Source organism: Myotis myotis, unplaced genomic scaffold (genome assembly GCF_014108235.1).
Source record: "Myotis myotis isolate mMyoMyo1 unplaced genomic scaffold, mMyoMyo1.p scaffold_m19_p_3, whole genome shotgun sequence".
In the NCBI taxonomy this organism is placed as follows: Eukaryota; Metazoa; Chordata; class Mammalia; order Chiroptera; family Vespertilionidae; genus Myotis; species Myotis myotis.
Window position 1 is genome coordinate 137,943,534 of NW_023416335.1, and position 13,762 is coordinate 137,957,295.

Below are 13,762 nucleotides of genomic sequence, written 5' to 3' on the forward strand. Positions count from 1 at the left end.
AATGTGCTTTTAAAAATATATATCATTTGATGTTTAAATAAAACGTTGAAAAACAGAATATATTTTAAAATGAGTGAAACTTTGCACCTACTGATGCCTTCCTATTATATTACATTTAGTCCTCACATAATGTCAGTAGGTTCTGCTACTTTAAGCAAGACGTCATATGATGAAACCAATTTTACTTTAGGCTGATTAATATAAATAAGAGTTGAGTTCCTACGGCTTCTCATCAACATTATAATGAAATGACATTGAGCGAACGATGTTATTTGAGGACCTGCTGTGTGTGTGCGTGTGTATGTATATATATATGTGTGTATATGTATGTGTGTGCGTGTGTGTGTGTGTGTGTGTGTGTATACACACATATATATATAATTAATTTGATATATTATGAAGTATCTTTTCAATTGTAGCATGTGAAAAAGGAGCTCCTTATATAATTGACTGGAGCAATTGAAATAGATCAGTGTCTTAATTGACCTGGTCATTATTTGGTGACCTAGAAATTTTTCAATTGTCTTAGGACTCAGAGCTATGGAAATGTTTTGAATTAGAATGTTGGTAATATTATATGGGGGGCTAGGGGGGTAAATAATTATTTCATGGCTAAAAGCAACCAAAAAATAGAGTAAAAGACAAAGAAATATAATAAGGCATGGATCACTCCTAAGGATGTGACCCATTGCTGAAACAATTTTCTTCAAAAATGTCAAAGTCTTAACTTTCCTTGAGTAAATCCAAACCACAGTATTTTTTCTCAGACCCAGACAGACATGACCTTATGGTCTGGAACAGTTCCAGATAATGTAAAATATCAGATCAGATCATCTTTGCATTTTGTTGAAGGAGGGGGGGAGGCAGTAAAATGATACACTACCAAATTAGTGAAATTATCTAAACTCTAGCAAGTTGTAGGTGCAACTCTTGGTGCTGGAGCTGGTGGTGTATTTAGGAACACAGTTTTTTAGATTTCCCCTAGCCTTGTGAATCTTAAAATGTATAGACATTGACTATAGAATACACATACAAACACATTCTATAGAGATATGACTCTTTCCTTTAGTTGCTCCTTTGGTAGAAGACAAGATGATTTGATTAGTTCTAGTGTTCCAAGCACCACATCAACACCAACAGTTACCTCTGCAGCTGGGCTTCAGAAAAGCCTGCTTTCCAGCACAAGCACTACTACAAAGATTACAACGGGTTCTTCCTCAGCAGGCACACAAAGCAGGTGAGTCACAGATACACTTTGTGTTCAGGCTTACTATGTGCTTACGTACGTGCATGCGTTTTTGTTTAGAAAATTGTGGGGCTCTGGATTTTTTCATTTACCATGTTAAAATCATTTACGAACAAAAATTGGTTCCAAAAAGTTGCTGTGATGCATGTCTGGGGAAATAAATTAGATTCCTGAATTGCAAACTTTCCTTGAATTAGGCTGCTTAAAATACAAATTTCTCTCTTTGACAGCTCTGGTTGAGCTTTTTGGTTCATAGTTAAAAAACGTCTTGCCTTGTATTTTAAAAAAATCCATCCCTGTAGTCACATGTTTTCAGCTGCTAGAAAGTGCTTTCATTGTTTAGCTGTTTTCCTTTTCTCTTTTTGTGTTGCTGCTTGTGATGCTATAGTACCTCAAATCGTTTGTGGGCTGAGGATAGTACTGAAAAAGAAAAGGACAGTGTTCCTACGGCAGTGACCATTCCTGTTGCTCCAACTGTTGTAAATGCTGCAGCCTCTACCACAACCCTGACTACAACTACTGCTGGCACTGTCTCCTCCACGTCAGAGGTCAGGGAGAGACGCAGGTGTGTAAAGGTCCTAATAGAACTGCTGCTATATCTTGCCCAGTGATGGAAGTTGTTTGTTTTGTTTTGTTTTGTTTTGTTTTGTTTTGTTTCTGTAATCTTGTGAAATTGACCACCATCTCTCCATTAGGATAATAAAGGAAGTAATCTATATCAGCTCAGAACTATGAAAATTGATATAGTTAATCATTAATTAGCATTCAGGCTTGCTAACCCACCCAGAACAGAATTGATGGTTTTGTTTAAAGGCTTTGAGACAAACAGTTGTCTGTTTACTTAGCCATCTTACTGTTTTTAATGGTTGGTTTCATTCAAAATATTTTTGTAATGAAGATCTATTCACACATGATCATACTCATGGAAAACCAAATGCACCTAGCTGGTTTGGCTCAGTGGATAGAGTGTTGGCCTGCAGACTGAAGGGTTCTAGGTTCGATTCTACTCAGGGGCACATACCAGGGTTGCTGGCTTGGTCTCCAGTAGGGGTCATGCAGGAAGCAGCCAATCAGTGATTCTCTCTCATCATTGATGTTTCTATCTTGCACTCACCCTCTCCCTCCCTCTCTGAAATCAATAAAAATATATTTAAAAGAAAACCAGATACAACATGACAAAAACAGGTTTTTTTTATTCTTCTCATTTTTTCCCCTCATTATTAAGAAATCTGATGGATGTTAAATGGTTTTTGCTGTTACCTTTGAGAATTTCATTTTAAGATTCTCTTGGTGAAAAGTGGCTTCTTGTGCATATGTATAAGCCAAATAATTTTAACTGTTTAATTCATTCACTTAGTTTTAATTCTGGTATATAGAAGGCACTCGTTAATTAAATATTTTTAGAAGCTATGAATTTATTTTGTGTTCTGTCAGTGGTGTGGAATCATAGATGTGGAAAGGATATCTTCTCAATTTACAGAAGGAAACTGAGATCCAGAAATAAGTGACTTTTCCACTTTTATTTAGTTAGTGTGAGAGCTAAAGCTGCATCCAAGAAGAATCAGTACAGTCTTCTTTCTTCTATATCATAGTCCCTAGCTTTATGTTTTTTATTGATTTCAGAGCAGAAGAGAGAGGAAGAGAGAGATGGAAACATGAATGATGAGAGAGAATCATTGATCAGCTGCCTCCTGCATGCTCCCCACTGGGGATCGAGCCAGCAACTCAGACATAGGTCCTCCTGATTCATAGGTCCATGCTCAACTACTGAACTACACTGGACAGGTCCAGCTTTGAATTTTGTTTTTCCTCTTGAGAAAGAAGGAAAGTGGGAAGCTATGTGTAACCTTTTTTATATTTCACTCTTGCAGAATTTAATTAGCTACATAACTGATTTTTTTTTTGTAAAATACCGACCAGGTTAACTTTGTTTTATTTCTGACACATAGTATTCATAAATGGACAGTTTTATACAGCCTTTGTCTTTGGTGCCTCATAGTGCATCCTAACAGTAAGATTCTTACAGTAATATTTGTGGTGAACATATAAAAAGTAACAAAATGTTATTTTTAATGTTAAATATTTTCTTTCCTATCATTGCATCTTTAGTTTCTGTCATTAAATTTACATTTCATATATTTTTGTAATCCAATTTAATAATGCCATTACAAGTGGTTTGAATTTTGTGATTGGAGTACCTATATAGGTCATATCATATTTGAATTATTCCTTCTTTATTTTTTTATGAATTTAAGTCAGTTTGGGTTATTTGAAGTGTTCTTAATAAGACCATCAGCCAACAGAAATTAGAGAGGCATAGGCATCCATCATTCTCTTAAGTAAAAATAAATTTGAGTGTTTTGCTTTTATGGGTTGGGGTCACCAAGGAAAGAAAGGGTTAGGAGTCTTTGGGTTTTTTTTATTCCTTGTTCTTCCTTAATCCTAAAGTTAGAATTTTCTACAGGTCAGAATTTCTTCTGTAAATTGAGGTATTTGATTTACATAATTTTTAACTTCCAGAATCCTTTTTAACTGTAGCATTACATGCTTTTAAAAATTCTTCAGTGACAATATCTAATGAATATATACCTAGAATCATATGTTGTTTAAGAACAAATTATAATTCTTAATCTCACATTTTTTTATGTTGTTATAGAAAGTTGAGTTTCAACTTTTTAGGATTAATCCTAGAAGACATTAAAGATTGGGAATTAAATATTTGGAGATAATTGTAAGGACAGAGCAGATTCTAATAGCATTAGAAACAAAATGTGCCTAATGACATTTTTCCTAGTCTCTTACAGAAAATTTGTCTTACCTTGTTTCAATGATGTTTGCAGTAATATTGATGTTTGTGTTTTGTTTCATGTCAAGTATTTGTTTGCAATTTGAATACATTGTTGGCCTCTTCTGTTCGTCTTTTAATTAAATTTCATTAATTTTTTTGAAATGTAGATGGTTAAAAATTTTTCCCCCAAAATGTATATATGATGATTTAAGAATATAGGTGGCTGAAAACAAATCAACACATTTATGCTACTTTAGGTACTATTACATATGTACGTTGGGATATTATGGAAAGTTACTATGAACACTATTGAATTCCAGCGTATTTTAGAATTTCCCTGTTTTTATTGATCTGATTGGGTGAGGAGTCCTGTTTTTATTAGTTAAGATTTCCAAAGGATTAGTTTTGGGAAGGTGGAGTAGAGAAGCTAGCTTTAGATAAATGGAGCATGGTAGCAAATTCTTCTATTGTTTAAGTATTTCTAATTTTTCATAGTCTTTTCAAACTGTAAGATAGTCCTTACTGCCCTGACCAGTGTGGTTCAGTGGGTCGTCCTGTACACCAAACGGTTGTGGGTTTGATTCCTAGTCAGGGCACATACCCAGGTTGCAGGTTCGATCCCCAGGGAGCGTACAGGAGGCAACTGATTGATGGTTCTCACTCTCTCTGTTTCTCTCTCTGCCTCTCTCTCTAAAAATCCATAGAAACATATCCTCAGGTGAGGATTTAAAAAAAAAAAGCAGTATCTTACTAATAACTTTGTATTTGCAGCACAGATTCACATTGAACTGTTGCTTCAATATAACCGCTCTCTTCCACCATTTCCCTTTTGCTCAGGCAGCTCCCTTTGCCCATTTATATTCCCTCTGGAAGGAAAAAAGCTAAGTATGAAGCAAGGGTTGGTATTCAGATTTTTAAAGATGTAATTTGTTTGACTAGCCAAAATGTAAACATTATAAATAAATATGTTTTTCAGACAGTAAATGCCAGTGAATTAAAAAATATATATGGAATAATTGCATTTATTGGAAAAGAAAAGTTTTACTTTAAAAATAACAACCTTTCCATTGCTCAGAAAATTGTAAGCAGTGTAAGACTACTAAGTAATAAACTTATATATCCTATGTTGTTATATAAAAGAGCCAGTCTGCCCTGGCCAGGTGGTTCAGTTGGTTGGAACATTGTCCAGTGAACCAAAAGGCTGTGGGTTCAGTTCCTGGTCAGGGCACATACCTAGGCTGCGAGTTCAATCTCCAGTTGGAGCTCGTAGTAGAGGCAACTGATTGATGTTTCTCTCTAACATCAATTTTTTCTCTCTCTCCTTCCCTTCCTCTCTCTCTAAAATCAATTAAAAAAACACATCCTCTGGTAGGATTAAAAAAAAGAGAGAGATACAGTCTGACAGTATGGTATCACTAGAAGCCCAGTGCACAACATCAGCCCAGCCTGTGCCTTCTCGCAGTCCGGGACCCGTCGGGGGATGTCTGACTGCCAGCTTAGGCCTGCTCTTCCCCGGGAGTCCTTAGCACTGCCGTGGAGGCGAGACAGGCTCCTGCCACCGCCACTGTGCTTGCCAGCAGTGAGCCCGAGCCCAGCTTCTGGCTGAGCAGCACTCCCCCTGGGGGAGTGCACTGATGACCAGGGGGCAGCTCCTGCAGTGAGCATCTGCCCCCTGGTGGTCAGTGCACATCATAGCGACTGGTCATTCCACCATTCAGTCAATTTGCATACTAGCCTTTTATTATCTAGGATAATAATTAAGGCTTCAATGGAGTTCGCTGTATTCTGCTGTCTTCTTGATGATCTGCCGGGGTCCAACCCCAGCAGGTCCAGGGGTCCCCAAAGGTGTGGATGGAGTCGGCGAAGAAGGAATGACACAGAGACAGCGTTCAGTTGATCAGCAGCCTAGCCAGGATCTCTAGCCAGGATCTCCAGCCAAGTTCTGGTCTGGATCTCCAGCGAAGTTCTGTTTATTGTCTTGTTACATCCGTATTTATCCCAGTTGATTTTAATCCTGTCAATTTCTATTACAAAGGTTAGGGCGTTTCTTATCTCCATTCCAGGGAGTAAAGATTATGTAGCTTAAGCATGATTGTTTGTAGTGATTAACTGCCCGCCTGGCACTTAGTTAAGGAGTTTCATCCCCTCCCTGACTTCAGGGAAAAATTCCTACCTGGGGAAACAACCTTTCTCGGAGAGGTGACCTTGGTTAAAACACACAGCGCTAAGGGGAGCAAACATATTAAGAACAGTATGCTATATACGCCAGGTCCCTTGAAACATATGCTGTGCAGATGTTTCTATCCTGCAGCGACTGTGTCAAGCAGCAAGGATGGACCGGCTTCCAGCAATGATCAGCTCTTTGGAATAAAAAAACAAAATATATGAACTATTTTTCTTCTCTACATCTTATTCTTAGAGTAGAGGCACTCCAAGGTTGGAGAAAGGAACTGAATATCATATGGAGACTATCAAATATAGCAAATATATGTATTAGAAATTGATAGGCCAGATTTTTATGCTAATTTGGGGAAATGTTGTATGGGAAATTTAAATGAACAGATTTTACAAGTCTATTAACTTTCATCCCTCTAACCTGAATATAATAAACTGGATATGATAAATAGATTTATTAACTTTCATGGTCACTTGAAATTGTTTAAAAAGAATCTTGGCTACTTAGAAGAGAGTGATGGTTGGTTAGTGATTTGTCATGGGGTTAAAAGGGCAAAGTGGCAATGCGTATTACCCTATTTAAAATTAAATATGAAAACTTTGACCATGTAAATAATAGTAGTTAGAATTCAGTGTGTTGTGTTCATGTTTACTTTTATAGGAGCTCATGAAATGCTAAAGTGGTATGCAGCCATATGAGCTGCTGTAAATTTTTGCTTAACCGGATTTCCCATCACATTTAGGTTTCACCTCCTTTTGTTACTTTTTTTCTCCTCATTTGGTAGAAGTACAAAAAGCAATAAATTGAATAGGGTTAGTTGGTGCATAAAGAAGTTTTAAATGAATGGAGGCAGAGATACTCATTGGACTATATTTCCAAGCTGTTGTCTTATGGAGCACTTTTTCACATTTAATAGTTGTACCACCATCGCCCTAACCGGTTTGGCTCAGTGGATAGAGCATCGGCTTGTAGACTAAAGGGTCCCAGGTTCGATTCTGGTCAAGGGCATGTACCTTGGTTGCGGGCACATCCCCAGTAGGGGGTGTGCAGGAGGCAGCTGATCGATGCTTCTCTCTCATCGATGTTTCTAACTCTCTATCCCCCTCCCTTCCTCCCTGTAAAAAAAAAATCAATAAAATATATTTTAAAAAAAATAGTTGTACCACCAGAAAGGCGGGGGAGGCAGTATTCCCTACTTAAATGCTGAGTTAAACACAAACCAGTTTCTTCTCTCAGTACTTCTCAAACCATTCAATATGGTGTGATCTTCCTGGAGACATGTTAGAATGTATAACATTTTCTAAATTAAAACACTAATGTCAACAAACAAGCTTTTCGTCATCTATACATATAAAAGGCTAATAGGCAAGGTGTTCTCTTGAGAGTTCGATCGCTTGCTATGACATGTGCTGACCACCAGGGGGTGGTGCAGAATGAAGGAAGTCCCTGGCTGGCAGCCAGAAGACCCTGATCTGCCCTGATTGCTGGCCAGGCTTAGGGACCCTAACCATGCACGAATTTTGTGTACTGGGCCTCTAATATTGTTATAAAAATAGGAAGTATCTTTCATATCTAAAAACCTAAAACTCTAGACCTGGCCTGCGTGGCTCAGTTGGTTGGGGTGTTGTCCTATATACTGAAGGGTTGCAGGTTCAATGTTCTCTGTCACATCAATGTTTCCCTCTCTTTCTTCTCTCTCTCTCTCTCTCTGTCTCCCGCTATGTCCATCACTCTCACTCTCACTCTCCACCCATTTCTCTTCCTGTCCCCTCACTCTAGGATCCATAAGAATATCCTTGGGTGAAGATTAATTAATTAATTTTTAAAAACTTAGAACTCTAGGGAGTTGATGTATAGACAGAATGAAAATTATGAGACAGAGCCCTGCAATACAAAAAGAAAACTAAAGTAATACTAGTCATTAGAGCGAAGTTTTTTTATTGTTGTTTAGCAAGACTCTGACTTATATTTGTTTAACTCTTTAATTATTTCACAGCATAGATTGCATGCTTTTGAAATTATGCATGTCCTAAGACAGAATGGAACATAGGCTTAGATTTTTAAGATGAGATTTAGTGAAAATAAATGCTAAGTTCTTTATATCAGAAAATCAATTACCCAAGAGAAATGCTGATTTTAAAGAAGTTCATGTATAAAACCACTTGAATTTTTAGAGTACTTTTATTGTGAACAAGAGTATAGATCTGCCAAAAACATTAATAAATGTGTAAGGACATGAGTACAGGGAGTGCTGCTTACTCACTAGTCATCCTGTATCCTGAGGGTTGCATTCAGTCCTACCCATTGTACCATATAGGCATAGACGGTCTAGAGTTTAGCCAGTAACTTGAGATATGACCTTAGGAAGTGTTGTAGGGAATCAAAAAGGGGCTAAGGAGATAGTTGTTCTTTTAAAATCTATAGTTAGGAAGAATTTGAAAAATATGATATGTAAATATGATTAGTTCTATGTAATCTAAAAGATTATCAGATTGCATTGTTGAATTTCAGAGTGGATGTAACCATTTTCTGAAGACTAGTTTTCTTAAAATATATTAAAAATGCTAAACTTGTATGTTTCACTCACACATTCATATGTAACAGCATTCACAGTTATTGTATCTCCAACTAACGATTATTATATATTACTGTAGATCATACCTCACTCCTGTTAGAGATGAAGAGTCTGAATCCCAAAGAAAAGCAAGATCTAGACAAGCAAGACAGTCTAGAAGGTCAACACAGGTATATTTAATGTTTGTAATATATGAAACTTTAAAATAAGTTACCTTTTCCTTTTTTACTGTGCTATAAATATATTGATGTCATTATATAATGTGAGTAAATCTTTAAAGATAAAAGTTGCTTTAGCTCTAGCCAGTGTGGCTCAGTTGGTGGGGCATCATCCCTTGCACCAAAAGGTTGCCAGTTTGGTTCCTGGTCAGGGCACATGCCTAGGTCTTGGGCTCTATCCCTAGAGGTATGCGGGAGGCAGCTGATTGATGGTTCACCCTCACATCGATGTTTCCATCTCTCCCTCTCTTTCTAAAAATCAGTAAAAATATTTTTAAAAGTTGTTTTAGTACCCCTCTCATAGTATTTTTTTATATGATTACACTGTTAATATTGTATTTTATCTAATTAGCATATGCCTTATATCTCTTTGAGTATTTTTTATTTCTATTGTGATATCTGGCACAGAATATCTGTGTTAAAATGAATTAATCATATGTGATTTATAATAATTACTAAAGAATTCCAAGAATATTTGGAGTTTGGGGAAATGGGTCTATTTGGTATATTAAATAATTGCTGTGCAAGTATGAGAAAAATGACACTCAGACTGGTTATCATCTCATTACCTCCTCCTTGCCACTGTAATTATATTCCATATATCCCTTTGTGTCTTTCTTTTCCCCCAGTTGAGCACCAAAGTCCTGGGTCAGCTATTTCAGCGTTACCATTACTCACATGTCAAGCTAGAATATTAACATATTTTTTTGTCTTTATACTTTTACTTCTTAAAATCTGACCTTTACAGATCAGTTACAGATCAGTATCAACTTCCTGTTCTTCAAGGCTTAACCTTCAAAATTATTTTTTTACTGAAATCTCTGTGGGTATATACATATATAAAACCATAAATACATATAAGTTTGATATATAAACTGATTTTTTGGCTTTTTCTTCATTTGCTGACATTTTGGGAGTATTTATATTCATAATGGTATTTTTGTCATCCATGCTATTTTGTTAATTAGTTGGATATAGAGACAATTTCTTACACATTTTATTTTTTACCTCTTTTATTATGCTTGTTTCTGATGATTGTTCATAGAATGAATGTTAATTGCTAAGTAGAAATTGTTTCATTTTGCAAACCAATTTCAAACATGCATATTTGACTTTTAATTCACATTTTCTTTATTATAGTATTCCTTCAAAGTGAGCTTTAACGCCTCATAATTAAGTTTATCATTTTTATGTACAGGGGGTGACATTGACTGATCTTCAGGAAGCTGAAAAAACAATAGGAAGAAGTCGTTCTATTCGAACCAGAGAACAAGAAAATGAAGAAAAAGAAAAAGAGGAAAAAGAAAAACAAGATAAAGAGAAGCAAGAAGAAAAAAAGGAGTCAGAAACCTCTCGAGAAGATGACTATAAGCAAAAGTACTCCAGAACATATGATGAGGTAAATAGTATACCAATGTCACAGCTAGGTAAAATGGTAGGAATAATTTCTGTGATTTTCAAAATCCAAGGGAGATTTGTATGCCAGCAAACCATATACAAAATACTCAAAAGGGTTTTAATAGATATCCGAATTATTTTGACATGAGTAGAACATTACTTTTTCATTGAAATAAATTTAAGTGTTCTATGTTTTTAAGTGTGTTTAATATTTTAAATGGATTTTAAATCTAATATTTTACAGACTTATCAGCGTTACAGATCAGTATCAACTTCAAGTTCAACCACTCCATCCTCTTCACTTTCTACCATGAGCAGTTCACTCTATGCTTCAAGTCAACTAAGTAGGCCAAATAGCCTTGTAGGTATAACTTCTGCTTACTCACGAGGATTAACAAAAGAAAATGAAAGAGGTAAGAAAACCAAATTTTGAAAAAACTTTGTTTCCTTCAAATCATTTGAATTGGTTTTTCTAATTAATATTTCAACAGAAAAGAAACAACATTCCAAACTGGGAGCCTGATAAGATGGTTGGGAGTGAGAATAGTATAAAGTCAAAAGAAAATTATGTGAACTGGCATTGATACACATCTTTATAACCTAAGATGCCACAAAAATCTTTGTATCTACCAGTGTAGAAAAGTCAGTATAGAAGAATTGTTTATGAGTCTATGAGTGCTTGTATTTATTTATTGCCTGTTATGTGTATCATGTCTCTTACATGATTTTGTGAAATTGATTTAAACTAAAATCACTTAACACATATAATGTCCCTGCTAAAACAAAATAGTTTTTATGTTTATTTCTCGAGAAATAGATTTTTTCAGCTATATTGGCATCCTGATGCTCAATATTAACATTTCTTATTATTACATATAAGCTTTCTATTTAAATTCTAATTAATTTCTACTTTAAATCAGAGATGGGTACTAAATAAGATTATTTCTAATTATAGGCATTTTATGTTTTAAAAGCAAAATTTCATAGTTTCAGCCATGAGATTATAGCAGTAATTATGTAAGATATAGACTTCAGAAAATTAAGTTTTTCCTAATTTCCAGCTGCTTTTTTGTTGGTCATTGAGATATTTTAGTTTTTTGATCCACTAAGTTGAGAGGTGCACATCCTATATAATAAAAGGCTAATATGCAAATTGACCAAATGGCAGCGTGACCGGCCCTATGACGTGCACTGACCACCAGGGGGCAGACGGTCAACACAGGAGCTGCCCTCCAGTGGTCAGTGTGCTTCCACAGGGGGAGTGCCACTGAGCCAGGCTCAAAGCTGGCGAGTGCAGTGGCAGTGGTGGGAGCCTCTCCCACTTCCATGGCAACGCTAAGGATGTCACATGGGGAGCGGGCCTAAGCCGTCAATCGGACATCTCCCGAGGGCTCCCAGACTGCGAGAGGGCGCAGGCCAGGCTGAGGGACACTCCCCCACCCCTGAGTGCATGAATTTTGTGCACCAGGCCTCTAGTAATGTTTATAAAATTTTCTTTTTTAAATATGTTTTATTGATTTTTTGCAGAGAGGAAGGGAGAGAGATAGAGAGTTAGAAACATCGATGAGAGAGAAACATCGATCAGCTGCCTCCTGCACATCTCCCACTGGGGATGTTCCCGCAACCCAGGTACATGCCCTTGACCGGAATCGAACCCGGGACCCTTGAGTCCGCAGGCCGACGCTCTATCCACTGAGCCAAACCGGTTTCAGCTATAAAAATTTTGAGCCAACATTTAAACTTATGTATATTTGCATAATAGTTCAGCTTTCCATTGTCTATTGAATATTTAAAAGATTTGGCATCACTCGGTCTGAATTTTCACATGTCATCAATTGACTTGAGCCAAATAATAGCAGCCCTCCACCCCCCTGGAAAAGTGCCCTCCTGGCCCCTTTGTACATTTTCATTACCTGGATTGCCACTGCAGGCATTGGAATTTAAGATCTTTGCTCTAAACTGATTCCAAAAATAATTTTTAAAACTCCTCTTAATACTATAATTTTGGGTTGTCCTTTGCTGTGACTCTTTGTTAATGATACAAGGAGCCTTTTAAAAATCATTTTTTTTTGTTCCATATATGTGTACTTCTTAAAGCATATTCAAAGGCCCTAGTATTCCCTAAGCATGTATGTCTGAAGCCATTTTAGCTGTCCCAGGAAGGAAACAAATTTTAAGACTAATATTTTTTTACATTGATTTAAAGAAAGATAAATATTTTTTCCAGAAAAATTGATTTTCTCTTAGATGCTGTCTAATAGAAATGAAATGAATACTGCATTCTGCTGAATGAGGACTGGGAATAGTAGAAGCAGAAACTGATAAAGTTTTATGATGCCTACTAGCTATTCTATCATTAAGAACTGTTTGTTTGTTTGTTTGTTTGTTTGTTTGTTTGTTTTCTTGAAGTGTTAACTTTGGGTATAATAACCATCTTCCTTCCAAAAGAGCCCCAATTGAATCTTCTTAGGATTTAATTATTTTCTGATCAGCAAATATTACTAAGTATATCTTTGGAGCAAAACTTGTTTAGGCACTAGGAAAATTAAGTAATTAAAATTAGTTCTTGTCTTGATCCTGATGAATGTATCTGATGAGAAATACACATATATATTTACACCAAGTGTTATAGGAAGGGGAAAAATTTGATAATGATTAGAGAATTTTAGAAGGCTTCACAAAGGAGGTTGACTTGGAATTGTTTTTACATTTGCCTTGTAAAATACTGTCAAGATATATTGCTACCATGTGGTGCATTGTAATCCTTAACAGAAGGAGAAAAGAGAGAAGAGGAGAAAGAAGGAGAAGATAAATCACAGCCTAAGTCAATCAGGGAGCGACGGCGACCAAGAGAGAAAAGAAGATCTACTGGAGTTTCATTTTGGACACAAGATGTGAGAACCTATTAAAATATAATTTCCTGATAGTATGCTTCTCCTTCTTCTCCTTCTCCTTCTTCTCCTTCTCCTTCTTCTCCTTCTCCTTCTCCTCCTTCTTCTTCTTGTTCTTTTTTCAAATCCTATTTAAATTATTTTAGGGAGGAGGTAGGGAGAGAGAGAAACTTTGATTTGTTGTTCCACTTATTTATGTATTCACTGGTTCATTCTTGTATGTGTCCTGATTATAGGTGAACCCACAACCTTGGCATATCAAGACAACGCTCTAACCAATTGAGCTACCTGGCCAGACTAGTATGCTTCTTTTCCAAAGTGCATACTAATAATTAGTAATATCTTACATGCCTCAGTTTATATACTGTTTAGATCATCACTATGTGTTGTTGAGCCAAGTTATGAAATAGAAGTTCATAAACGTACATAAAAGTTCGGCCGTTCAACTAAGCAAAGTGTAATATGCTAAT

At 36.2% G+C, this 13,762-nt stretch overlaps 1 protein-coding gene across 12 annotated transcripts in view; it reads left to right on the forward strand.

The window, feature by feature from the left end:
- Positions 1–13,762, forward strand: part of PPP1R12A (protein phosphatase 1 regulatory subunit 12A) — a 156,959-nt gene that overhangs the window by 120,823 nt on the left and 22,374 nt on the right. For 8 of the 12 annotated variants that reach the window (XR_004965847.1, XR_004965845.1, XR_004965846.1 and 5 more), the window contains 6 exons: positions 1,049–1,237; positions 1,635–1,811; positions 8,865–8,955; positions 10,202–10,402; positions 10,646–10,814; positions 13,174–13,295. Coding sequence is in view for 9 of the 12 variants with exons in the window: in XM_036297882.1 (XP_036153775.1) it covers positions 1,049–1,237; positions 1,635–1,811; positions 8,865–8,955; positions 10,202–10,402; positions 10,646–10,814; positions 13,174–13,295 (949 nt within the window). In the remaining 3 variants the exon portion in view is untranslated. The remainder of the gene's footprint in view (positions 1–1,048; positions 1,238–1,634; positions 1,812–8,864; positions 8,956–10,201; positions 10,403–10,645; positions 10,815–13,173; positions 13,296–13,762) is intronic. The other 4 variants (XM_036297876.1, XM_036297877.1, XM_036297878.1 and 1 more) reach the window with 4 other exon arrangements.